Raw genomic sequence first — 26400 nt, forward strand, 5'->3', positions numbered from 1 at the left:
ATTTTATTATAGACAACTTTCCATAAATACCTCTCTTCATTAAAGTCAAGCATGCCAAAAACAAGACAGCGGCGGCCACGTGAGAAAACCCCCCACCGCACCAGGTCTCTGCTGTCGCGGTCACTGCCACCCCCCACGCCGCCAGCCCCTCCCGGCATTCCTCGCACTCGCATATAGCGCGCCAGCCTCGCACCAACCAAAAAGTGTCACCTCGGAGCACGGGACCCACCCGCCCCGGAGAAGGCCAAGCCTGCATGTCAGAAGCCGGTACTCCCCCCACTCGCACACCTCGCTCTCGCGCGGCGTGGCACACGTCAGTGGGGCGAGGAGCGGTCGCTCCGCAGGATGCACGCTGCTTACCTGGCAATTAAGGAAAAAGAGACAAAGAGACAGCCACCGCCAAGAGGAGAGACTGGGAAGGGCGCCGCGCGGGAAGACTCCTGATAAAGCCCTCCTGAAGCCAGTTTCTCAAATTGCCCACCAGTAGACCGTCTGAGGTGCCGTCTACAGAAGAGGATGTCACTCAGAGTTGCTGAACCCTTGATCCACAGAAAGGACTTCCACAATACATCAATGCACTTATCCAAAGCAAGGAGTGTCTGAGTCCACTCCGCACAGTTTGTTCTCGTACAGCCTTCTGAGTGTGTGAGCTACCTTTCCAACGAACAGATTTGACAGACTCTTCGTTTCTGAACTCGCCATCAAGGAAGAATGGGTTAGTTTGCCCTCAGAGACTCTAAATATGTCATCCATAGAATGGACTTGTCCAGCCTGCTAAGGGTCAGCACCCCAAACACAGACTAGATTTAACTTCTGGAGTACAGTATGGTATGCATCCACAAAATGGACTTGTCTGGCTTTTGCCAGATCCAGACTTCCATGCCCAGGATGGACGTGAAGAGATTTCACATTGTCCACATACGTACTAGTCTTAGCCCTCTGAGAATGTGAGCCCCCATGCAAAAATAAGAGGTACCTGTTTACCTCTCAGAGTGTTGGAGATCTGATCATATTTCACAGTTCGTGACACATCGTCATGGTTGTTCTATGCGAAGCCTCTCATTTTATTTATCCTTTTATTCCTGCACCCAACTATCATTCTCTTCCTCCCACAGTTAACTTTATTGAGTTTAATGTGTATCTCTTGGTGTGATTTCATATAAAATCTGCATTTTTGTGTTAAAAAAAAAAAAAAAAGTCAAGCATGCCAGCATTTAACCAACATTTTCTTTGTTCCTTTATTTTTCCTATAAAGCTAAAACTGAAACCTTTTAAATGTTATTTATAGTTAGACAAGAGATAAAAAGGGAAATGTTTTTGTTATAAAAAGTCTGTTTGATGTTGAACAACATCATAAGTTCCTTAGCTCATTGTTTTCCATGAATGTTTTTAATACTGTTCATGTATTTTCTTCCTTCCAGCCAATACAAGAGTTGCGGGAAGTTGTCCTTAATATTTTGCAAGACACAGACAGAACCACAGAAGGTACTACTATTTTGTATTTAAATTCATTCCCTCCAGCCACTCAAGTAAAAGTCATTGAGGAACACATAGGGGGTACAAAAAGAATTGTAATTGTAAGTCCCCTGAAATGCCTCTTGCTTCTTGGTTTCCATGGCCTGCCCTTTTGGCCTTCATCATCAGCGGATTCATTTCTATTCTATTATTACAAGTAAATATACTGCTCAACACCAAACAAAGGTTTCCACCAGAGCAGCCTAGACTAGGGTGTCTTGCTTCTCTGGAGAGAAGGTGAGAGAAGGCAAGTGACTCTTTACCAGGAGAGACTGAGGCATATGGGAGAGGTGCTTTGGTTTAAGTTACATGTTTCATCATAACAAGCCCACCAACACGTATACATCCAAATTCATGTTATACCTTTAAATCATACCCATCTCAGGAATCATTTCACTTAATCCACCATTACTGTCATTGCCCAGAACCTTTAGACAACTCTTCTATGAAAAATGTGCCAAATACAGTGAGTGGCACATTAATTATAATATTTGTTATATGAGTGGGAAAAAAAAAAGCTACCTTGAGAAAATAAAATGGATTATTTTTATAATCTTAGAAGGTGACAAATCTTTTTCCTTTAAGTGTAGGTTTAGGGAATTCCCTGGTCGTCCAGTGGGTAGGACTCCGCGCTCTCACTGCCGAGTGCCTGGGTTCAATCCCTGGTCGGGGAACTAAGATCCCGCGTGCCATGCAGCCAAAAAAAAACAAACAAAGGGGTAGATTGACCTTTGGGGAACAATCAAGTCATGAGGAATTACAGCCAACTAACCCATTACTTTTGGGAATAAGGTTGTAGAGTACCTATACTCAGTGGTCCTCTTACTGAGAATGATGCTACAATTCAGGTACTTGTTTATAATGTGTGGCAGTGTTCTTCAAAGGGATTAAAAAGAGGAGACAGGAATCCATGCCTTTCCCACCTCTTGGCCCCTGTTGGCCTCTCTTGGGGTCTCAGCCTCCAGCCACAGTATCTGTCTGTCTCAGCCTGATTTCCTTCCCTTAATTTTGGTTGTTATGGTTGGGCTATCATGCAAATTGTGTCAACACAAGACATTTTTTCACCTACTGTCCAAGGTGATAGCCATATGGTCACACCTGGGTAGGGAGGGATCAGAAGGTCAAGTGAATTAACCCTAATAAGTCAGGAAAGTTGATCCAAGGTGTGATGTAAGGGTAAGAAGAGGCCAATGATTAGTCACTAAGGGAGCTCCCTCAAGAGTGAATAAGAGATTGGGGATGTGTTCAGAATGTTGAAAGGGTAGCAAGGATCCATTCTTACAGGCCCCAAGGCTGCCTGGAGGGCTGGTTAGGAGGACGGCCTGATGTAGCAGGGTGTTACTACAGGGCTTAGCAGGAAAAACTAGTTATAAGTCCCACTCCAAATCAATTACTCTTTATTTAGTATATGGAATCCATAAGGATCACTGAGAAATCATTGTAGATACTGCTGTTTCATTTTATTGATTTTTTAGCTTTAGTATTAAATTGCTAAATCTTTTCTTTTTGACCATGTATACACAGGAATTACCTCTGACTCTTTAGCTGCTGAAACTAATATAACATCAATAGAAATGCTGGCCGAGAAGATGGAGTCTGGGACGTCTTGTCTTCCTCCAAAAGAGAGGGAACAGGTTTCAGCAACACCCCAAATAACCAAGTCAGAACAGGATAATCATCCTGGTATCAAATTACAGATCGCCCCGATCCCTAGGTAAGCAAACTCTACAGCAGGCTTGTGTTCACAGGTCTAATTCAAGTCCAATTCTCAATTTCTCCTCCACAGATCCAGGATACCATCAGATTAGTGATACCTTCTGCCTCATACGAGGACCAGGTGGTCTAATCCATCTTTGGTGTTAAGCGAAGGAGCTGAGGGTGAGGGGAGGGTTGGAACCAGTGCCAGGCAGATCTGTGTCCTTTCTCTGTACACACGCCATCCCCCCTCACACCACCCCCAAGGAGACCTGACCTGCAATGAGGAAGGAGCTGCCAGAGTCAGGAGGGCTGCTGGAGTGGAGTCACCCCTCCCTCCTGGCATTGGTCCTCCCTCTTCACCCTCATTTGTGCTGCACTTGCAGATCCCACCCACCTTTCCGGCCAGTCCTGGGGGGCAGAAGCAGGGGTGCTGCACAAACTGCCGAGCAGGGCAACCTCTGGAGCTGTGGGAAGGAAGGAGCTGCGAATAGCCCTGTAAGAACAGGGAGGCAGTCAGGCATGTGCTAGTCAGAGACTGCGCATAGTATCAAAAGTGTTTGGTTTTGAGACAAGTGTAAGTTTAAGAATCCATAGTAATTTAAGGAACTGTGTCAGGGTATCAATGTCATTTTCTAAAACATTAGTATAACATCAATCTCTGTTCACGCTCTTGAAAGGAAAATTCCAAACAAAAGCACCAGGACCACAGTTCTGTATCTTCGTTCTCTGGAAAGCACAGCTGGGCCTCTTCCAGTCTAAACTCCTGTCTCAGACCTGTCATTTCCCCGCTGTAGTCAGCTCATGGGTGGATGAAGGCAGGCAGCGGACGTGAAGACCACCTCTTACTGTCTCCAGAATTGATGATGAGCATTTTCAGCAGACTGGCCACGAGTTTTGTGAGGCTAATGTAATCAGTGGTTTTGTGATGTGTGACCAGGATTCACTGCGTGGAAAGGTCTCTGCAACTTACCCTCCAGGCTGCCTGTGATTGGAATGCATTCAAGTTTACCAGGAAGATGCCTAATTTGTTCCAGTTTCAATCTGTGGTTTGGTCCACCATCTTAAAAGATGTTTTTTGAATAATTTACTGTCAAAGCTAGGAAGAGTCTTAGAATTCATTAGTCCAGCCTCATTTGGTGTTAGGCCCAATTTCCTCAAAACCTGTCCGCTCTTTGAAAGCTTATGGAATAAACAAACACCAACTGCCAAGTAGCTGACTTCAAATAAAACCACACTTAACACTGCATTCAGTTAAATCCCTGTGCTGACAGCATCTGAGAACAGGTGGGCACCACCAAGTTCATTTGGACAATGAGGGAAAGTCCATCTTAGGACGAGAGCTGCTATAGACACGTATCTTGTGTTTTATTAGGGAATAAGAAAAAAAATAAAGACTAACAAGTAGAATTTTGAAAGAAGTTAGAAGGTTTTGAATGCATCTCTTGCTGTCTCTCAGAATAAACGGAATGCCGGAAGTGCAAGACATGAAGCTTATCACTCCTGTACGGCGTTCGGCCAGGATCGAGCGAGCAGTGTCCCACTACCCGGAAATGCTGCAGGAACATGACCTAGTGGTGGCTTCTCTCAGCGAACTCTTAGAAGTGGAAGAGACAGAGTGTTTTATATTCCGCAAAAATGAGGCTTTGCCGGTAACATTAGGGTTTCAAGTCCTTGAGTCGTAATTTCTTGATGTTTTTTTTTTTTAAAAGAGAGACGTTTCAGAGCCTCCACGAGACAAGAAATGCACTTACCTAGGTGGCCTGGGCTTGGAAAGTAATTCCCTGGGCTTACTCTCAGATTTTACATCCCCATGGGAAAGTTTGGTTATTTAAGACTGCAGTTTGCCACAGCTTTACAGCATACCTAAATTTCAAACTTTGAAAATTAACTTACCCCACAAGTATGGTAAAAATTTGAATTTTATTGACCTACCTTAATCCCAACATAGTTATTTTTTACATCAGGAGGTCAATTCCACAATATGATACACTTTCCTTCCTGCATCCACCTTAGCAGAGAGGGCAAGTCCTTCCAGCATGGAAGATCTGAGCGTAGAAACTAGCCTTCCCCGCTAGGTGGGACGTGACAGACCATCTGGTCAAATCCTCTCGTTTTGCAGCTGAGTTTATGCTGGCTGTGCCTTTCGCTCAGAGGTCACAAAGGACTTTTATGTGTGATCTTTGACTTCCGTCACAGATCCTTGGAGATGAGAGGTAATTCACATCCTTTCTGGACCTGGCCTCCTTAATGATACACAATCCTGAACTGGGGTGGTCATCTAGCTTTTTATATTCAAACCTAATTTTGCATTTGTTATTGAGAAATGCTTCAAATAAAAACAAAAGGGAGCAGCAGACAGGGGTGGGGAAAGGACCCTTGCCTCGTCAGTTCTTCGCTCTGCTAGGGGACACCTGGCCTGAGAAGACGTCTGAGCCCCAGAGACTCTCATAGGTCACCTTTCCTTCCTCCTGGGCAACTGCTTGTGGAAAGGTAAAATGAGAATCGTTGTGTAAATATAATGTATAGAAAAACCTAGTCAACGTATTTTAGATTTTAGTTTTCTTAATATTTATGTATCATCTAAAAAACAATTAACTTTTGTTCATTCCTGGTTATTCATTTATCATATTTATTACAGAAAACAGTGATGGTGGCTTGGCCTAGAGAATTAGGGGTTTGTCTGGGGAACACCAATAGGCTATCCCAAGAGGCCTCACAGGGAACACCCATTACCCTGGAGAACTCACCTTGATGTGGATTTTTCCATTGTGAGGGAAGCAGATCCATCTCTCTAAGTCAGATTTATAAAAACGAGGTTCCTAAAACTGAGGTATAAAACCATAATGCTAATAGACTAACTTTTGATGAGAAATAGATTGTCACCACAACCAGAATGCAGGAATCCACACAGCTAGGCTTTCCCTTCCCTTTAGACAGACTCACTTTACCTCTAAAGCCAAAAAATTCCCCGGGGGGTTGCTTAGAAGTCCTGGAAGCTGAAAATAGGGCTTGGGGAAATCAAATCTTCAAAATCACGAGACAAAAAGAGCCTGAAGCTCGTCCCTCCTTGTTAGGAACGTCCTTGCCTCAGACCTCAGGCACTCCATCTCACGTCCATGGACCAGTCCTCTTGATTGGGCCTGCACCGCCGCCCTTTGTGCATTACCTGTTCTTTGGCCTCAAACGGTTCATCCTTGCCACCTAATGCCCACACCCCCCACCCAGACCGGGAATCAGTGTCTATAGTGATTTTACGTCTCTCTCTCCTCAGAGCATCGTCTCAGTATTACAGCTCAGTTCTCAAGAGAACAGCTTCGCTATTGCCAGTTCCTAGCAGGACGTCTCACAGTACCACCCTGGGTACTAACAATGTAGGCTGAACCACTGGCATCAAATAACGTGTAGTTTTCAAACTGACAAATTGGAGGTTTTAAACAGCCTGATTGGACTAAGTAGCATCTTCAGGATATAAAAGGATGTGGAAGTGATGGGGATGGTATAGCAACTACAGAAAACTGCACCGTGATTCTGGAGCTCTTTGTAGATTCTTAGTAACCCTCTTGTTTAGTAAATAGCTGTTCCTAGATACCTGGAGCAGGAGGGAGGGAGAGAGGGAAGGTAAGAAGCAGGCCCTTAATCACTTGGGAGGAAGACTCATAGGGAATTGCAGGGGAGATACGGGCCTCGGCAGAAATTAAGTCTAATGTTCAGCTTCTTAGAAGGGGAGAGTGTAAAGGGAGTGTTAAAGGAAGATAAATAAGGATGGTTATACACTGGCATCCGGGTGCAGAATGACCATGAACCCGAAGACGAGAGGAGGAGGCATGACAGTTCACATTTATTAGTGTTTACTGGGTACAGGTACTCATGCTGTAAAAGACATCTGTTGTGCCTGCCTGGCATGTAGTCCTTCTTCTGATAAGCGTGCCCTAATTTCCTTAGGACCACCTCTTTCCCGCTCACAGTCTGTCGCTTAACAGGAACGGACTCCACCGTTCTGTGGAGGCACACCCTCTCCTTTTAAGGTCACTTGGAAGTTGGATGCATTATTTCTGCTTAGGATGGGAGGGACCACAACTTGGTCACGTGTCCCCACTCATCTTCAAAGAAGGCTGGGAAATGTCTTCTGGGTGGCCACATGCCCAACTAAAAATTCTTCCAGAAATGGGATATGACTGTCGGTGTCTACCACAGTCTTAGGAGTAATGGAGTACATCTCTAAGGTGCAGATAAATGAGGACAGAGGGGACACAGGGTTAAAAAAAAAAAAAAAAAACATCAAATGAACAACCCCCAGCTAGAAATATCTCCCACCCTACCCTGCCTCAGATGAGTTCCTAAGAGTTGAGGAGGGTCTGAGCAGTCTTCCTGGTAAAATAGTATCCTCTACCCCTTGAATAAAAATCTAGTGTTTAAAGACAAAAGGCCAGGGATACCCGGTTCTTGCCTGGAGAACCTACCCCTGCAGGACTTTGAGGCCCAAAAGTCAACCCAGGAAGAAGCGTGAAAGGCCTGGAAGCTTCTGAAATGCACAGAGATTAAAAAAAATGACTGTGAACTCTCTGAGCACGCAGCCTGTTGTCCCTTATTTATCCTCAGATATTCCAAATGTTTCCCTTGTTTATCCACAGAAAATAAAACTAGTGAACTGTGCCACAGACCAATTCCTTCAAGAGTTTGTTTTGTCATTTCAAACATGTAAATATATTCCTTCTAAGCCTCCAATATTAATGCCAGACGATACCACTAACATGAAAAGTGAACTCAAATCAGTGACATCAGAACAAGAAGGGCCAGGGCTTAACACCGCAGAGGAGCTCCGACTGAAATAAAGAATCAAGTTTTTAAATCATGAGTAGGGCTTTTTAATGCATGTATACATCAAGTTCAAAGATGTCTGGGCATCTCTCTGTCTTTCACAGTGACCTGGAAAGAACAGTTAATGAGGTCATCTATAGCCGATTAGGTATTATTGTTACTAGTAACGGAATCAAAAGTGCACAGAAATATTATTTTTATTTATTTATTTTTTGATGTGGACCATTTTTTTTTAAGTCTCTATTGAATTTGTTACAGTATTGCTACTATTTTATGTTTTGGTTTTTTGGCCGCAAGGCATGTGGGATCTTAGCTCCCCCACCAGGGATCAAACCCACACCCCCTGCATTGGAAGTGCGGAGTCTTAACCACTGGACCGCCAGGGAAGTCCCGGAAATACTATTTTTAAAAAGAAATGGATAGGGCTTCCCTGGTGGCGCAGTGGTTGAGAATCTGCCTGCCAATGCAGGGGACACGGGTTCGAGCCCTGGTCTGGGAGGATCCCACATGCCGCGGAGCAACTAGGCCCGTGAGCCACAACTACTGAGCCTGCTCGTCTGGAGCCTGTGCTCCGCAACAAGAGAGGCCGCGATAGTGAGAGGCCCACACACCGCGATAAAGAGTGGCCCCCGCTCGCCGCAACTGGAGAAAGCCCTCGCACAGAAACGAAGACCCAACACAGCCAAAAATAAATTAATTAATTAAAAAAAAAAAAGATAGAAATAAAATTGGATGTGAAATGATACACTCAGGGGAACTGGGCAAAATAATTCCACTTGTTACACACAAACGGCCCAGAGGCCAGGGAGGGTTGCCTTCCAGGATGAGAGCAAGACACCTTCCTCCTACCTAAAAGAAGTGCTCTTGGGCTCCAAATCTGTTACGTTTAGGAGATTTCAATATGGTTGCTTTTTCTCTCTTCCGTATTTTTCCTGTTATCTGAAAAATATTTCAAGTGGAAGATGACCGTGATGCCGGCCTGTGTCCTGGGTTCAGTCTGCCTCTGTGCAGCCCTCCTGGTCCTCGCCTCTCTCTGCCCTCAGCCTTCTAAGAAACAAAGAAAGCTGGTTATGGAACCTTCCCAGGTTCACACAGTGACTCCCAACCAGGGGTAGAAAATGTGTCAAAATGCCCTAGTCTGGGCTGGGATGGAGATGAAGGGGTAGAGAAACCAACACATCCCCAGAGAACACGTAGTTGCAGATGGGAGTGGGTCCAGCCCTTTGGTGGGCCGGGAGGGAAAAATAGTTGCAAAGCAGTGATTAAAGTATTGATGTGCTTGAATTTTGAGCTTCTCCTGGGCAGGAGTAAAGTGGCTTACAATTCAGTTTCTACCTTGTCGGGCATGCGGGAGGTGCATGGTAAAAAAAAACGGTGGGAAGAATGCACACTGAGCTCAAAGCCACCAATCTAAAGGGAACCGATGAGACGGGCATTTTGAAAATCAAGGCCCAGGAACGCCAGGCTAGAAACAGGAACCCTCCTGCAGGGCTTGGGGCTGGAGAACCAGGCTAGGAGCTGAGCCTGCCACTCAAGAAAACTGGAGTCTGCACTCAAAGGGCAGTCAGGCAGCACAAAGTAACAGAGGGGTCAACGCAGAAGCCCCTACACAAAAGCTGCCTGGAGAGGAAGCCTGGCCAGGGAGAGCCTGTGTTCTGCAACCTCTCCCAGGGCGGAGACGGATCTGTCAGGGAAATGAGCCAGAACTGGTGTGGAGAGGTGCAGGGCCCCAGTACAGTCAGCTGACCCCGCTGAGCAGAACCTGTGAGTCTGGGCTGACAGCCAGTGGTTCTCGGCCCCCTCGGACCCAATGCCTCATTTTAAATCCAAATATTTTCTAACACAACATTGTAAATCAACTATACTTCAATTTAAAAACTAAATACGTAAAACAAATATTTTCATTTCTTCTTTCCTATCCTGAATTGAAATTCATAGATAATATAATGATTGTCTCTATAATCTTAAAAATCAATATAATACCCTAACTATAACATAGGAGAAATGAAAAGCAATGTATAATAAAATAATGTGTATTTCTATGTAAATACCCAGGAATGATTGAAGTTGAAGGCAAAAGAGCTCCTGCAAATCTCCCAGATGCCCGGTCGGGTTGATACTGCTCCATTGGGACCCCTGCTCTAGCCCCGGGGTAGCCCCTAAGCCGCTGAGCTCCTGGGCCAGCCAGGTGGCTCCTCCCACTTCCCAGCAACTCACCCTCTGGCTGCAGGAGAGGAGGTGGGAGGCGGGACCCAGATTGGCCCATTCTGCCTCTGCTGCTGACTCATGGGGCATCTGTAGGGACCAATGCAGCAGGAGGTGGAGGAGCTCCGCCAGTGGTGAGGCCTTCCTGGAGTCCCCAGTTATGCATAGACACCCCCCCCCCGCCAGCTGCCAGCTTCCTGCCCAGTGATGCCACAGCAAAGGGAGCCCAGGAGGGTCAGCAGGAGAAGGAAGGTTCTGGCAGATGGACTTCACTTCCTCAGAAATCCCAGGCAGCACAGCGGGGTAAAGGCCAGTTTTCTTTAACTGCTTCACCTGGTGCTCGGGATGCTTTTTCTCCACCTGTCTGGTCTCTACTTCAGCAACAATGTCTAACGGCACTATAACTATGCCTCGGACCCACAGCTTTGCCAGCAGGGAATCGCCAGCCCTGCTCATCTAAAAGCCCAGAGAAGAGACGAAGCTGCACGGTGAGAGCTCGGTTCCCCCAGCATGTGGCAGCGTGATGCAGGGGACAGAGCGTGTCCCCTGAGTTCAGCAGCCCTGGGTTCAAATGCCGACTGTGCAGTCTGTCTACCAGTGTGACCACAAGTTACTTAGGTTCTCTGCACTTAAAATTCACCAGTGGTAAAATGAGGAGAAGAAAACCTACTTTGCCGTGTTATGTTAAGCATTCAGCAGAACCGATTTTAAAAAAACAGCAAACACCCAGCCCAGAAACATAAAATAGTTTTTCCTCCTCTCAAGTATCAGGAAGGCAGCTGAGAGTGACAAGAAAAGCAGGGCTCAGGGAGCCCCAGAGAACTAGTTTCAAGTCCAGATGCTTGACTGCAGATGGCACACCATCTACGACGGGAATAATGACCGCCTGTTGGGAGAGGGACGGGTGTCCTCCGGGGAGCTCTGCACTGGTCAGTCCCACGGCCCCCATGAACTCCGTGGCGTCTTCGCTGCCTCCACTTTCCTGCTCTTGCCCCAGAAGCATCTCCAGGGCTTCCAGAGGAAAACCAGCTGGAGCGTTTACTGTATGGACTGCTGTTTGGTCCACTTCCTCTGCGATCACTGTATGTGTACTGAGGGTAGGGAGACCATAGCCTTCCTCCTTCAAACCAGTATCATATGTACTAGGGAGATAATGTGGTCTCAGTTTAAAGCAGGAGGGCAGGAGGAAAACTTGCCAGCAGAGGCATCGTATCTATACAACCGCAAACCCTCTAGAGCTTTTTTTTAATTTATTTTTTAACCGTGTGGACAGTTATCTGCAAGGGTTTGACCCGCTTGTGCCTAGAGGTAGGAGCGTGGGTCTGGTGACCTCAAAAGCTCTTGGCAGGGCTGGGGACCAGTGGATCCTTCTGGGACGGAGGGTCAGGGATGCCAAGGGGGGTTCTGCAGGGACCCACCAGCTCCGGGGCCGCCCGGTGCAGAGAGCTGAGCGGGTGGTACAGGAAGTTGAGGCAGGTGGCTGTGTAGAGGTCGGCATAGCGCATCAGCTGGCTGGAGAAGAGCATCTGGCGGAAGCCGCAGCGGAACAGGCTGCCCATCGTGCTGTAGCACTGGTCCAGCTCCAGGGTGACTCGCTGGCAGAGATCCCATCCCCACCCACCCCCCCTTCCCCCCTCCCCCCCCCCCTGCAGCCCACTACGGGGAAGGGGCCGCCGTGTTGCCCGGCCAGCCGGGGTCTTTGGGAAGTGGGGCAGCTCCCCGCTTTGCCACGGACTCCACTTCCCGCTTCACAGTTAGTTTCCTGCTTGGCCCTGGAGAGCGACCACCCTGCACTAAACTCTCAGCATCACTTACCTTCTGATGCCTCCTCAGAGGGCTTTGCAGGAGGCCCACACGCCCAGTCCCCGCTCCGGCCCCCCCCCATCACAGGCCCTTCTTTTAGAGTCTAGAAAACTGGTCCAGACGTTACTCCCAGAGTGACTGAGCACATGCTAGTTCCCCTCTCTGTGCCTCAGTTTCCCCGTGAGTAAAATAAGGGTGACGATCCCTGCCCAGCCCACCTCGCGGGGCTGTGGGAGGATCAAATACCCTATAAGAGGCTCAGCAAAGATCCTTCACTATTGGTTCCCGCTGGGCCTGGGAAGGCCAAGTGGCCTGAATCCTCTTGATGTGGCCTGTGGGACTCTCCCAGCTTTGGTGACTGGTCAAGTAATACCACAAGGGAACATGTCCTTTCCACCGGCCCTAGATCCCGTCTTCTCAGGCCCCTTGTCTGGCTGACCCCAGACGCTAGCCGGGTAGTCGGTCACATGAGGACCCAACCCAGGAGGCCGGCACTTCTCAAGGTTAACGGTGGAGACTGAGGAACAGGCTAAGCCCCACCCATCACCCCGCAGTCCCTTTTAAGAGCATACTTCTGTCATTCGGAACATGGCCAGCAGGGGGCGCTGGCTGACAAGGCCAGGTGGCGCTCCTGGAGACTGGGGGAGTCGTAATTGGGCTCTGGGGTCTGGGACGGAGCGGATCCGGTCAGGCAGCCCGGAGGCACAAGCCCTACCTTCAGCCCCGCTGGGCCCATCCCCTCCTCCCTCGGCACCCCACTCTTACCCGAATCTCCCTCTCGGTGGAGCTGATGAGTGGCAGCCCGGAACTGCTGCCATCCATGTGCCTGGTGCAAAAATGGCCACATGACCCAGGAAGAGAAGAGCTGGCCCCCCAGGCTCCAGGCACAACCTCCCCAGATCGAGTGGAGGTTGGGGACACCCTACGGGCACCCACTGGGGGTACTGGGCTGGGTGTGTGCCCGTGAGTGAGATGGTAAGCATCCTCAGTCCAGGCTGGTGGGTCAGCAGGAAGGGCCTAGAGGTCACAGTGTGAGTGTCCCAAGGGGGTCAGAGGGAGGGTCCCAAAGTCCAGTGTCCCACCTGTGTCCCAGGCCTAGCTCAGCTAGTTGAGGTGAGGGTGGAAAGGTCACTGGGGTCTAGGCTCCCCCTGCTGTGTGTATAACATCCTTGACCCTTTCCTTACATCGGGGGAGACTCTGCCCAAGGCAGAGCAGGGACGGTTGAGGAAGCTGACAGGGAGTCAGGTGACCCGCCCAAGGTCACAAGGCAATGACTCAAACCCAGCCCTTAGGACAAGCCCGGATTGTTTGGGTTCATAGCAACTCCTGACCCCGAGGATACAAGTCATTCCCGGCTGGGAGAGTGGACCTTCCACTCACTAAGATTCCTCAGGGTGGGTAGGGAGAGTGGGTTCGGTGAGGAAGGAAACCTCGGACTACAGAAACACCGCAGGACTCTGGAATCAGGAGACAGGATTTGAGTCTCAACTTTAGCTCTTCTGGCTGTGTGACTTTGGGCAAGCCACTTAACCTCTCTGGGTCTCTGTTTCCTCGTGTATAAAACAGATCTGCTCTCACAAACCACAGAGAGGACGGTATTATCATGGTCACTACCAAACCCCCGCAGGAGAGAGGGGAAGATGTGACCATGGTGCCCCCTGCTGGCCCCCCGAGGCTCACCCTGCTCTCGGGCCCAGATGTCCAGCTCCCGGGACAGCTCAAGAACCACCAGGCAAGTCCACCAGCCCTGCCGCTTCTTGGACTTGAGGATGTCCCCAAAGATGTGGTCCCCGACATGCAGGATGTCCTTCCCCTGCACCCCGAGCAGCCCGCACACCGCGTCCGACGACCCTGCCCGACCATGGGAGGAAAGGCCCACTCACAGCCCTTCCTGTTCTGGTGGGCAGCCTGGGGACATGGGCTCCTAGCTGGGGGATGGTGCCTGTGGGGGAACCGGGCGGGGAGCCGGTACCTCCAGAGTAGACGGCACAGTGCTGATGGGGCCCCATGCTGGCGCCCACGCGGAGCTTGCCCGTGTCCTAGAGGGGGCAGAGGGGTGCCCTGGCCACAGAGGGCAGGGGGCTGGGATTGGCAGGGGTAACCGTGGGGTGTGGGAAGAAGGAGGCGGCAGAGGGCTCTGAAGGGTCCCCTGCTTCCCTGCTTCCGGGGACAGACAGACAGACATCAGAGCAGCAGCTGCCAAGGGCAGGTCAAGCCTGAGAGGCGGGCTCCTCCCCACAGCGTGGGCCACGGGTCAAGGTGGACGGGCCTCGGCCCCTGCATTACCGTCTTGACCTGTCTCAGCACCGTTCCCTCCGCAAACAAGCAGGGCTTCTGCATGCCCGCCACGATCAGGTTGAAGTAGGACCTCCAGGGCCTGCGGGGGGCGGGGGTGGGGGCAGGTGCAGACACACGCGCTCAGCCTGGGAATCTGACCCGCCGTGGCTCACAGGTCCTCAGCCAGGTCCCCTCCAGCCCCTGCCCCGCCATACCCGGCCGGATGCCCGCCCAGGCTCCGCCACGCTCTGGACCGGTGAAAGCTCACCAGCCCTCGCATCTCATGCCCGCCCACGTGCTCTGGCCCTGCCCCTCAGCTGAGTGAGACGTCCCGGGGCTCAAGACCCCGGCAGTCTGGCCACCCAGCCACGCTGGCACGGAGGGCTCACAAGCTATAGCAGCGAAGGGCAGCGCTGGATGTCGCGTGCACCATGTCAGCCTCCAGAGCCCCTCACAGCACAGAGTCAGAGACCCAGGGGCACGGGACAAGAGCACAGTCCCCGAGCTGGAGACCCGCTCACCCACTTGCCTGCCGGGTCCCCGCAGGGTGTGTCACCCCCCCCTCCCCCAGGCCTGCTACAGCCTCTTCTCACCCCCTCCCTCACCCACTTCCGCCCCATCCAGCCCCTCCCCAAATACCTGATGGCCTCTTCACTGCCTTCTCCAAGGCCGTGAGTGGCCTTCGCCACCCCTCCAGGCTCCTCCCGTGGACTGGCTGAGGCCACTGGTCTCCCACCCACCGGGGAAGTTCCAACAGGCCCACCCATGTGAAACGACCCCTCCACACACTTGCTTCTTCGTCCAGAGGAGGGCTGGCCATGGGAAGGGCCTCAGCGAGGTGGCCCAGCCCGGCCCTCCCTGCCCTTGACACAGTCTCCCCCAGCCAGGCGCGTGGCCCTCACCTCACCGGCGCCAAACAGGTAGCTCAGGATGGCCTGGCAGGGACAGGGCAGGGGTCAGGGCACCCAGCTGAGTTGGGCCAGGGGCCACTACCTGCCATTGCCCTCACCCCACAGGCCACACTGGGGACCGCAGGAGCAAGATGGCGGGAAAATTGCTTCTTCCACCGAGATCTTAAAAGGCCAAGAAATGGAACCCAAGATGCCAACCAGGCAGTGGGGGTAGCAGCGTCTTGGCTCCTCCCCGCCGCCTCACTGTTTCCTGCAGTGCCTCAGTTTCCCGAGGGCCAAGAAGGAAGCAGTTCTCTGGCCCAGAGGCTGAGGGCCTCCCCCTTCACAGGCACACTCACGTCGGTGTAGTTGTAGCTGCTGGTAGCCAGGAACACTTTCCCTACCTCCTTCATCTTGCCCAGCAGGATGGGGATTCCCGCCTGGCTCAGAGACGAGAGCAGCCTCCAGGGCTGGGGCCTCCCCGAGCTGCCCCAGGAGCCCCTTCCCAGGTCTCAGCCCCGTGGGCAGGGGGCCCCCAGGCCAGGCAGGAGGGCGGGGAGCAAGGCCAGGGTGCAGAGCTCTGTCCAGATCTGGAGGCGAGGCCAGGGAAGGGGGAGCAGCCCCAGTGCCCTGGGGAGGAGGGGGGACAAAGGGACAGGCTTGGTCATGACCCTGGTCTATAGCCACTCACATCCTCCTCCACGCATTTCTCCAAGTCTTCCGGGGTCTCCTCCTTGAGACAGCCCCGCAGGAGGGAGCAGAGCTGTGTGTGTGTGTGTGCGCGCAAGCCTGCATCCAAGATGAGGGAGCCCAGACCTCCATCCTCCACGGGAAGAAGAGTGAAACCTTACGGGGTCTGGGGGCCTGGGGGTGGTCTGGGTCTGGGGCCCTGGGCCACTCACCGAATGGTGGACGTTATCCATGGCATCCGTCACATCCTGGAAGAGGCTTCGGAAGGACATGAAGAGGTTCCCATGCTGATAACCGGTGTCACACCTGGGTCAGGCCAAGAGCGAGGCTGATAAGGGTCCCTGATGTGACCACCAACCCTGGAGCCCTACCAGGGGGACCGCTCCATCCACAGTGAGCCTGACACTGGGCTCATGTCCCAGCCCTCCTGGGACGGGTGTCACCCTACACTGAGGGTGACCCCGTGGGGGCATCAGTTACAGGGTTGGGGGCCCCTACATCCAAGGCCTTCCTGCTGAGCTCCTGGAGCCCCTCAAACTCCTCAGGAGGAGCCTCTGCCCTGTGGCGGGGCCCCCATTTCCGGGCTTGGCCCCTAAGCCGCGCAGTGAGTGTCCTGCTGGTCACCCAGGGCTGGAGCTGGGAGCGGCACGGAACTCACTTGATGTAGCGGGAGCAGCCAGAGAAGAAGTCCACCAGGCAGACGTAGAGATAGGTTTCTAGGGCAGGGAGGCTGGTCGGTCGCTGGCCCGAGGATCCAGGCAGCAGCCCGCCAGGCCAGAGCCAGGACCGAAGGACCACCTGCCCCCACCCCCATCAGCCCTCACCAGGCAGGTGGAAGACCGTGATGAGGATGTGGAACCGCCGCAGGTCATCCCTCTGAACGAACTTACTGGGGTAGAAGCTACAGATCTCCGCCCTAGGGAAGGGGTGGGCTGGGGGCCGTGATGCCCCTCCCCAGCGCCTCCCAGAGGCCCGGACAGGCCCCGCCACTCTTTCCCGCCTCTACCCATCCTTCTCTCCCTCCTCATCCAGCCGGCATTGCCGAGCCCCTGTGGTGTGCCTGAGTCACCTCCCGCCACTGTCTTTCCTCCAGCATCCTTGCCCCCAACCCCGTTCCTTACTCCGGGAGGAAGGAGAAGCCACGCGTGCCCAGGAGCACATTCCCGCGGACGTCCACCTTCAGCAGGTTTCCACAGAGCGCGTCAAACACCAGCCCCCTGGGAGAGGGCACAGAGGTTGTGGATGAGGCACCAGGGCCAGTGACTGGGCCCAGCCTCCTGCCCCGCAGGCTCCCGCACCTGGTGGGGAAGGCAGGGTCGTAGGTGCAGCGCAGGATCTCGTGTGGGTACCCGATGCACACCAGGCGCTCCAGCAGCAACTCGAAGGCCAGCGTCTCATAGGCCGGGGACTTGTAGGCTGTGGGCCAAGCTGACCCAGGCCGGTTGGTGCCCGCCCCCTGCTGCCAGCCCCAAATTCCCCTCACTCCCCTCCCCCTCCCAGCCAGAGTGTAGTCCATGTCGAAGCCAAAGCAGCAAATCTTCCCCAGCTCCAGACTGCGGTTGACAAAAATCCTGGAAGAGGAAGGACACTGGGATCAGCCCCCCAGACTCCAAGACCCAGGGCCTCGCGTGTGTCTGGGCACATGCGTGTGAGCGCGTGTGCGAGCGTGTGCAGGGCTCCGTCTCAACGTGGAAGTGTGCTGGGGGCATCCCCGTGAGCGAGGATGCGCCGCTGTCACTTTCCTGAGCGGGGTCACTGTGTCCAAGTTCAGAGAGGATGCGTTTGTCCCAGGTGGGCAGTACACGTCACCACGTCGGCGTGCGTGGGGGGAGAGCACCTCCCTCCCCGCCAAGTGTACGCTGTCAGGTTTCCATCTGACGGGTCACTGCCCACCTACAGAAGGATGTCCCCTTGTGAGTGCAGGGGCTTGTCTGTGTTCTGAGGGTCACCATCCCTGTGTATGGGCTTCTGTGGTGTGTGGGATACGTCAGGAAATGGGGTGTTTGTAAGATCCCCCCGACCTCCATTCCAAATGCCCATCTCACCGCTGGTGCCAGTCCTGCTCCAGGGCCTGTGTCTCCCCTCTGGGCTCCCCAGGCTCTCCCCCGTCCACACAGGCCATCGCCGCCAGGAGTGAGGAGGCAGTGGTCCCTTCCCCAGCCACCTGCCCGCTAGCAGTGAGGCCCAGCAGCTCCCCTCTCCCTCAAACACTTCAGACACCACTGACCCCGCTGGCGCCACCCTGGGCCCCCATCTCCTCCTCTGAGGGAGAAGAAAGCCAGGACAGTCTCTGGCATCCCCTCTCTTCTCTAAGAGAGAAAGTAGTAACGATCAAGGAAGAAGAATTCATTTATATTATGCCACCTCCACTTCTAGGGCTTATGCATGCAAAGACCTCAACCACCTAGAATGTGGCAGAGAATCCAGAGTGAAGCAAACATGGGGGTTACAAAGGCAGAAGACTCGTGTGCTTTAAAAATAAGAGTGTCGGAACTTCCCTCGTGGTCCAGTGGCTGGCACTCTGCGCTTCCAATGCAGCGGGCCTGGGTTCGATCCCTGGTCGGGGAACTAGATCCCACATGCTGCAACTAAAGATCCTGCATGCCGCAGTTGAAGATCCCACACGCGGCAACGAGGATCCTGCGTGCCGCAACTAAGACCGGCACAGCCAAATAAATAAATAAATATTTAAGAAAGAAAAAAAAACATATGTCCACTCAAAATAGATCTTAAAGGACAAAGGAGTACACTGATAGCTGTTAATAGAGCAGGGCTAGCTCTGTCTATATAAATAGAGAAATGGCCTAGCCATAGAAGTTCAAACTGTCTGGTTATCTCATGTATTAACACAAACTGGGTCTCAGTTACACGGTTGTATTTAATGTTTTACGATCTCCTAGACTTTCCAGTCCAGGCACTTTGTGACAAACCTTTGTCCTCATTTGAGGGGTTTTTGTTGTCGGGTTTTTGTGTTTTTGTGGGTATTTGCCTCATTCCATCCCTGAGCTTTGCAGCTAGACAGATGTGATTCAAAACTATGTTCTAAGGTGTTTCCTGTAGTGGAGTAATTGGTTTGTGAAAGTAAGTCATGCTTTTCCACTAAAAGGGGACGGAGGGGTGGTAAGCCGCGAGATAAGCTAAAGTTAAATTGTTAGAAGAATTCCTTGATCGGAAATTATAGCTTTGCATTTTGTTGCTCTATTTCCTGAAAATAACTTGGAGATGCCCCTGATTTGTCCATCTACTGCTTTGATTCCCTGGATACCACTCATTCTTTCACGTTAAGCAAAAACAAGTAATTGTTGCAGAGGTTTCTGTATTTTGCAGCTGCCCTTTTGTAAGACACACTTTTCCCAAATAAAACAATTTTTAAAACCCATAAAAAAAAAATGTCCACTCAAAAACCTGTACTTGAATGTTTAAAAAAAATAAAATAAGAGTATCTAGGGACTTCCCTGGTGGCACAGTGGTTAAGAATCTGCCTCCCAAGGCAGGGGACACGGGTTCGAGCCCTGGTCCGGGAAGATCCCACATGCCACAGAGCAACTAAGCCTGAGCGCCACGACTACTGAAGCCCCCGCGCCCTAGAGCCCACACACCGCAACTACTGAGCCCGCGTGCCACAACTACTGAAGCCCACGGGCCTAGAGCCCATGCTCCGCAACAAGAGAAGCCACCGCAATGAGAAGCCTGCGCACCACAAGGAAGAGTAGCCCCCGCTTGCCGCAACTAGAGAAAGCCCGCACACAGCAACGAAGACCCAACGCAGCCAAAAAATAAATATAATTAATTAATTAATTTTAAAAATAAAAATAATAAAATAATAAAACTCTAATAAAGAAAGAAAGAACTTAGGATTCTTGCTTTACACACAATTCTAACACACTTGGTTATCAATCTTCCCAGCCCAAGGCCATTTAAAGAAGTAATTGCTAGAAGCATACCAGGAGCTATAAGAAATGGCAGATGACTAGAATCTCAGAATCAGAAAAAAAAAGTACAAAAGTGAGTATCGGGCTTCCCTGGTGGCGCAGTGGTTGAGAGTCTGCCTGCCAATGCAGGGGACACGGGTTCGAGCCCTGGTCTGGGAAGATCCCACATGCCGCGGAGCCACTAGGCCCGTGAGGCACAATTACTGAGCCTGCGTGTCTGGAGCCTGTGCTCCGCAACAAGAGAGGCCGCGATAATGAGAGGCCCGCGCCCCGCGATGAAGAGTGGCCCCCGCTCGCCGCAACTAGAGAAAGCCCTCGCACAGAAACGAAGACCCAACACAGCCAAAAATAAATAAATTAAAAAAAAAAAAAACACCACGTGGTACGTACAGATCTGGTCATGAAAATGTCCATTTCGTTTGAACCATCCCGGTCCAAGAATCTGTCCTTAAAGAATATAGAAAATAGAAAAAGCTAAATGCAAGAAGAGGACTCATGAAAAAACAGAGGCCCTTTTAATGTCCAACTAGAGAAGAGTGAATCTGTTATTTTTAAACGATTACACAAACTCTGCTAATTGTGGTTAAGAAGATGAACTCAGAAAATGCTTTTCCCACATGGGGGGAAAAAAGCAGAACCCAAAATTGTATTTGCACAGGCGTGTCAACCATTTACAAAACGCATACACAAAGGATGGAAAAAATAACTCAGGTGAACAGTGACTTAATGTGCATATGAATCACCCAGGGGTCTGGGTGAAATGCAGGGCTGTATTTAACTTCTTATCTTCAGTATCTAAATTTTCTGACATGTGGTTAAATAATGAAGATTCAAGTACATAAAATGACATAGAAACTTCAAAAAATGTTTAAGGTATATACACAATGGAATACTACTCAGCCATAAAAAAAAGAATGAAATAATGCCATTTGCAGCAACATGGATGGACCTAGAGATTATCATACTAAGTGAAGTAAGCCAGAAAGAGAGAGACAAATACCATGTGATATCACTCATATGTGGAATCTAAAATATGACGCAAATGAACTTATCTGTGAGACAAAAACAGACTCACAGACATAGAGAACAGACTTGTGGTTGCCAAGGGGGAGGGGGGAGGGGGAGGGTTAGACTGGGCGTTTGGGATTAGCAGACACAAACTATTACATACAGAATGGATAAACAACAAGGTCCAACTGTATAGCACAGGGAACTATATTCAATATCCTGTGATAAACCATAATGGAAAAGAATATGAAAAAAGAATGTGTATGTGTATATATATATATATATATATATAACTGAATCACTTTGCTATACGGCAGAAATTAACACAACATTGTAAATCAACTATACTTCAATAAAATAAATTTTTAAAAAGAAATGCTTATGCTAACTAAAAACAGCAGAACACAAAATGATACATACATTGATTCATTTTTTTTTTGAGTAAAACTTTTTTTTTTTTTTTTTTGCATTTCATGAGCACCTGCCCTGCTGAGCCGGGCACAGGGCACTGAGGGATGAGCCCATCGGTGCTGACTGTACCATCCCTCACCCCTACCCCCATCTCACCCCCACACAAGCTGATACCTCACAGGGTGTCCTGAGCACAGCAGGGCGCTGCCCGTGATGTCCAGAGGCAGCCAGCCAGAGGGACAGAAGAGCACAAATGCTGGGGAGTAAGCGCAGCTCCAGGAGAAGGTGATGCCCACCAGCCTCTTTTGAAAAGTGAACAGGAGCTCCCCGGAGACCACATGAGGAATTCCTGGCAGAGCAACTGCAGGTGTGAAAGGGAGAAGGGGTGTAATGAACACACAACTGTTCCTGGGGCCCAAAGGGAGTGGGGGAGGGGAGAAGGCCAGATTACAAAGGCTCCTGTGTCCTAATAAAGAGCTTGACCTTGACCCAGCAGGTGGTGGGGAGCCCTGGCAGCATTTTGAGCAGGATGAGGACGTCAATCCACCTGGTGTTAAAGCTGCCTCTGGTGTCAGTGCAGGGAAGGCTCGGCCGGCTAGGACAACGGGAGCTGCCAGCCATGGCCCAGGAAGGAGCCGTGAGCGCCTGAATTCGTGGGGAAGGGAGAGCGGAGGGACGGCCAGAGAGTCACTAGGTTCTTCAGGACCTGGAAACTGATTAACTGGAGGGGATCCCGGAGATGAACGAGGCTGAGATGATGAGAAGCCAGAGGAGTATGTGACCACCAACCCAGAGACACGGGAAGGGCAGGGGCTCGTTGGGAGAGCGAAGGCCTCATCCACGAGCTGGAGAGAGAGTTCCAGCTCCACCGACGTTAACTTGAAACCCTGGGGGCCAGATATATTTCAGAACTCAATATTTTCTAAGTTTAAGAAGGTAACACATGATTTACCGTATATATGCACGATCACACCTTGGGTGGAGTCTAGGGCAACAGCCCATAATCAAATCCATTGACATTCGTGCAGGCAACCCATGAATATTCATTCACACAAAGTGGGTCCAAAAAGACAATAAACAACCTCATGTCTGAGACGATCAAGGCTGCCACCAAATAAGTTTGGAATCCTTTGGGTCTGGGGACCTGGGATTGAGGAGAGGGATGGTGCATCAACATCCGTGGTAGCTGAAGACCCAGTGGCAGGAGGGCCCCTCGGAGAGATGGGAGGAGAAGAGAGCTGAGAACAGAGGCCTGGGAACGACCATATAGGGACAGAGGCAGGAGAGGATCCAACAAAAGAGGCTGAGAGGGAGCTGCCAGATTTGCAGGGGAGAAGTAGAAGGAAGAGTTGTCCCTCCAACCCAGGGAGGAAAGAGGGAGCTGTGAGCAGGGACATCACCGCAGAAAAGCCAAGGTCAGAAAAGGCCCAAGGTCACAGGAGACCTGGACCCGCGGGGCATCAGTGGCAAGAAGGGACAGCAGTCGAGTGGGGGCAGAGGGCAGGGAGGTGGGAGCAGCGTGTGAAGCCCTCCCCTTGCAGGAGCCTTGGCCAAAAAAAGCAATGAGACTGGGCTACAGAGCCAGACTGACCTCGGGGCTGCAGGACCAAGGGTCTCAGTAAATGACAGAGAAGGCAAAGGATGGAAATCAGGTTAAAAGACATAACGTGCGTCCACCAAAAGACTTGTATAAGAATGTTCGTGGCATCTTTATTCACAATAATCCCAAACTGGAAACAATCCAAATGCCCATCAGGACCAGAAAGGATAAATACATGGTGTCCTATCCATCCAATGGGGTAAGAAGGAGAATAAACTGTACTACCCACGATAACATGGGGGAATCTCACAGGCATAATATCAAGCGTAAGGACTCATGTACTGGGACTTCCCTGGTGGCGCAGTGGTTAAGAATCCGCCTGCCAGCGCAGGGGACACGGGTTCGAGCCCTGGTCCGGGATGATCCCACATGCCGCAGAGCAAATAAGCCCATGCGCCACAACTACTGAGCCCACGTGCCACAACTACCGATGCCCGTGCACCTAGAGCCCATGCTCTGCAACAAGAGAAGCCACCGCAATGAGAAGCCCGTGCACTGCAACGAAGAGTAGCCCCCGTTCGCTGCAACTGGAGAAAGCCCATGCGCAGCAACGAAGACCCAATGCAGCCAAAAATAAATAAATAAATTTATTTTTAAAAATAAATAAAAATTTTTTTAAAAACTCATGTACTTTTTTATATGTACATTAGACCTCAAGGAAAAAAATTAAGGATGATGGATTTGAAGATTTCAGATGGGGAGCAGTCTGGGAGAGGACCAGGCCCTGTGGTGCAGGGTAGAAGCAGATCCCAGGGAGGTTGATGGAGTCTGGAAGGGGAGGGAACCCATGCCCCACGGACAGGAAAGTCATTCAATTGTGAATAATTGTGAAACAGTTAAGAAAAACTATTTTGGAAAGTGGATGGTGCTGTGCTAGTTTATTCGCAGGCCCTGTTCCAATAAGGCTGCCGGTCCCAGCCGCCCTTTCCCTGTCTGTCCCCAGGTCTGGTCCCCAAATCCACTGTAGCATCTGCTGGGCAACACTGTGGACACCCACTCGCCCACACACCGCACACACTTACAAGGGCCAAACCTGGAAAAAGGCTTAGTGACACCACAGGAACGGAGTGGCCCTGGCTGGCCCACTGACACCTGAGGCCCTGGTTAGGGTCAGCCTGGTCATACTGGTCTCCTTTTCCTTTGGATTGAGCTCTTCCCTAGGAGACTTCTGGCTCTCACACATGAGATATCCCCCATCCGCTCACCAGCCTCTCCAGGGCCTTCATGTATGTGACACGGGACAGACCTGGAAGGCCACAGGGGACAGTGCACAATGGCTGCCTGGCACAGCAGCTGTCCTCACCAAGATTACAACCAACCCAAAACGGGTAGGATGCTTACTTCACGAGTCTTCGTTTTCTCTTCAATAAAACTGCTAGGGGGCTTTCCTGGTAGCGCAGTGGTTGAGAATCTGCCTGCCAATGCAAGGGACACGGGTTCGAGCCCTGGTCTGGGAAGATCCCACATGCCGCGGAGCAACTAAGCCCGTGCGCCACAACTACTGAGCCTGCGCGTCTGGAGCCTGTGCTCCGCAACAAGAGAGGCCACGATAGTGAGAGGCCCGCGCACCGCGATGAAGAGTGGCCCCCGCTCACCGCAACTAGAGAAAGCCCTCGCACAGAAACGAAGACCCAACACAGCCAAAAAATAATAATAATAATAATTAATAAATAAAATAAATAAATAAATAAAACTACTAGGTCTCAATTAATTTTTAAGGGAGAGAGGCATCAGGGTGACAGTTCATAAATGTCTCAAATTCAGACTAAGCTAAAGGCAGGCAGCAGTCCGGCGCCTGCCTGTGAGGCTCCCAGCTCAGACAGGGTTCGTCCCAGGGGTTCGGGGCAGCACAAGTTAAGCCCTGTGCAAAGATTCTAGGTCGGCAGGAAAGTGACCTAATTAAACACACAGGCTTATTCTTAGACAAGGAGCCCCAATTAAGGCCCCTGGGCAGCCACAGCGCAAAGGCACAGCTCTAGAAGTAACCGGAATAATTATTTTTAAACAGCGGTTACTTACTTCTGATTATTAAAGCAGCACATATTCATCATAGCACGTTTGGAAAATACAGAAAGTACAGACAAGAAAATGCTACCCAGAGATAACCACTGTTTTTGCTTATTTCCTCATGGTCTTTTTTTTGTACATATTTACATGTTTGACCTTCGGGGGAAATGTTTATTCACATAACGTAAGTGAAAAAAGATACAAAATTATAAGCAGTGTGATCCCAAATTTGTTAGGATTGTCATAAGGATATAGTTCTGTATCCTGTTTCTTTCACTCAGTATTAAAACACAAACATATCCTCCACCTCATTAAATATTCAGCTACTTGACTTTTAATGACTGCACAGTGTCCATCATATTGGATAACGTATACACTATTCCATTGTGATGGGGCATTTACATTGTTTCCAATTTTTTAAATAACTTTACAATGGACCTCCCTGTAGAGCTCTGACTTTTTTTCTTGGGCTAGATTTCCAGAAGTAAAAATTATTTAGGACTCTTATTATACATGACCAAACAGCTTTCTGAACATTGGAAGTGATTGGCACTGCTATGAGCAAAGTATGAGATATCATAGTGCCCATGGCATATCTTAATTCCTGTAATAACAACCAGAACTCCTTTACCTACTGGTGGTAGATCCAGATCCAACCCAGAGGCCGTGTTAGCAGATACCAGTTCGTCAGAGCCACCTGGACTTTGTAACAAAGCACAGCCCCTGCCTGAGTCAGCTTTCACGAGGCGAGGCTGCTGTAACAAACAACCCTTCAACGAGGAAGCTTTCTCTCTCACACACATTACTCATAAGATGTGGATCAGCTGTGGCTTTACTCCAAATGCCTTCTTGTTCTGGGACCCAAGCTGAAGGAACAAGCCCTTTCTCCATTCTCATGACCAAGGACAAAGAGACAGAGCAGAAGCCCACCCTGGCTTTTAAGGCTTTGATGTCGACGTGGCAGGAATCACTCCCACTCACTTCCGTTGGCCCAGGGAGGTGATGTGGCCAATCCAGTGCCAGTGAGGGGAAGAAGTACATTCCTCCCACGGGAGGCACCACTGGTCACAGCCGGGTGTGTAGAACCCTCTACGGAGTGGACAGAAAATAACTGGGGGCAAGAATACCACCGACCACAGCTCTGAGCCCTCAGAAACGATGCTCAGTGTTTGTTATCACATCCTGGGACTGAACCTGACATCAGGAATGTTTGGCAACAAGAATCCCTTTCATAATGGAAACTCCCGTGCCCCAGAAGGCTTCCCCGCTGACGGATGAAGAAGGTCACCTAGGTTTGCCTTTTGTGCAAATACAAGAAAATATTGATATATATGTGTTTGTGTGTGTGTATTTATGTACATATATTTATAAGTAGCTCCATTTAAAATAGTAAAGATATATTGTTATATTTTCAAAAGTTAAAAGAAAAGCCTTATGTATAACAGGCTACTATTTCTTGTTAAAAGGGGGAGAATACTTACACATAATACATATAATTTATGCTTATATATGCATAAAACTTTTCCCAAAAATCAATACGAAGCT

The 26400-nt window shown here is 50.4% G+C and overlaps 2 protein-coding genes across 2 annotated transcripts in view; one reads left to right on the forward strand and one right to left on the reverse strand.

The window, feature by feature from the left end:
- The window catches only part of CKAP2L (cytoskeleton associated protein 2 like), a 28187-nt gene extending 22856 nt beyond the window's left edge, over positions 1-5331 (forward strand). The window contains exons 7-9 of the mRNA XM_061211207.1: positions 1422-1485; positions 3040-3229; positions 4670-5331. Coding sequence (XP_061067190.1) covers positions 1422-1485; positions 3040-3229; positions 4670-4895 — 480 coding nt within the window. The 3' untranslated portion in view covers positions 4896-5331. The remainder of the gene's footprint in view (positions 1-1421; positions 1486-3039; positions 3230-4669) is intronic.
- A 6236-nt stretch (positions 5332-11567) lies between these two features.
- NT5DC4 (5'-nucleotidase domain containing 4) lies at positions 11568-18019 on the reverse strand. The gene is made up of 16 exons (XM_061210906.1): positions 17943-18019; positions 17398-17468; positions 17196-17316; positions 17019-17114; positions 16722-16813; positions 16556-16613; positions 16110-16203; positions 15899-15970; positions 15567-15647; positions 15219-15252; positions 14327-14433; positions 14013-14079; positions 13567-13891; positions 12976-13056; positions 12805-12865; positions 11568-11831 (listed from the first exon to the last, which is right to left on the reverse strand). Exons 1-16 carry the CDS (start codon positions 18017-18019, stop codon positions 11568-11570), a joined length of 1701 nt encoding a protein of 566 aa, XP_061066889.1.
- Positions 18020-26400: the final 8381 nt, after the last annotated feature.

The sequence above is a fragment of the Eubalaena glacialis genome, chromosome 14, assembly GCF_028564815.1.
Source record: "Eubalaena glacialis isolate mEubGla1 chromosome 14, mEubGla1.1.hap2.+ XY, whole genome shotgun sequence".
Lineage (NCBI taxonomy): Eukaryota > Metazoa > Chordata > Mammalia > Artiodactyla > Balaenidae > Eubalaena > Eubalaena glacialis.

What these genes read in the sequence shown, in the direction of transcription:
- NT5DC4 (XM_061210906.1), bottom strand. Translation starts at nt 18,019, where the DNA reads ATGGCCTGTGTGGACGGGGGAGAGCCTGGGGAGCCCAGAGGGGAGACA. An exon ending in CCTGTTTGGCGCCGGTGAGG is followed by an intron (nt 14,434 to 15,218) that starts TGAGGGCCACGC and finishes CACCTGCCCCCA; the next exon opens with CCCCCGCCCCCCGCAGGCCC. An exon ending in CCACCGAGAGGGAGATTCGG is followed by an intron (nt 11,832 to 12,804) that starts GTAAGAGTGGGG and finishes GATCTCTGCCAG; the next exon opens with CGAGTCACCCTGGAGCTGGA.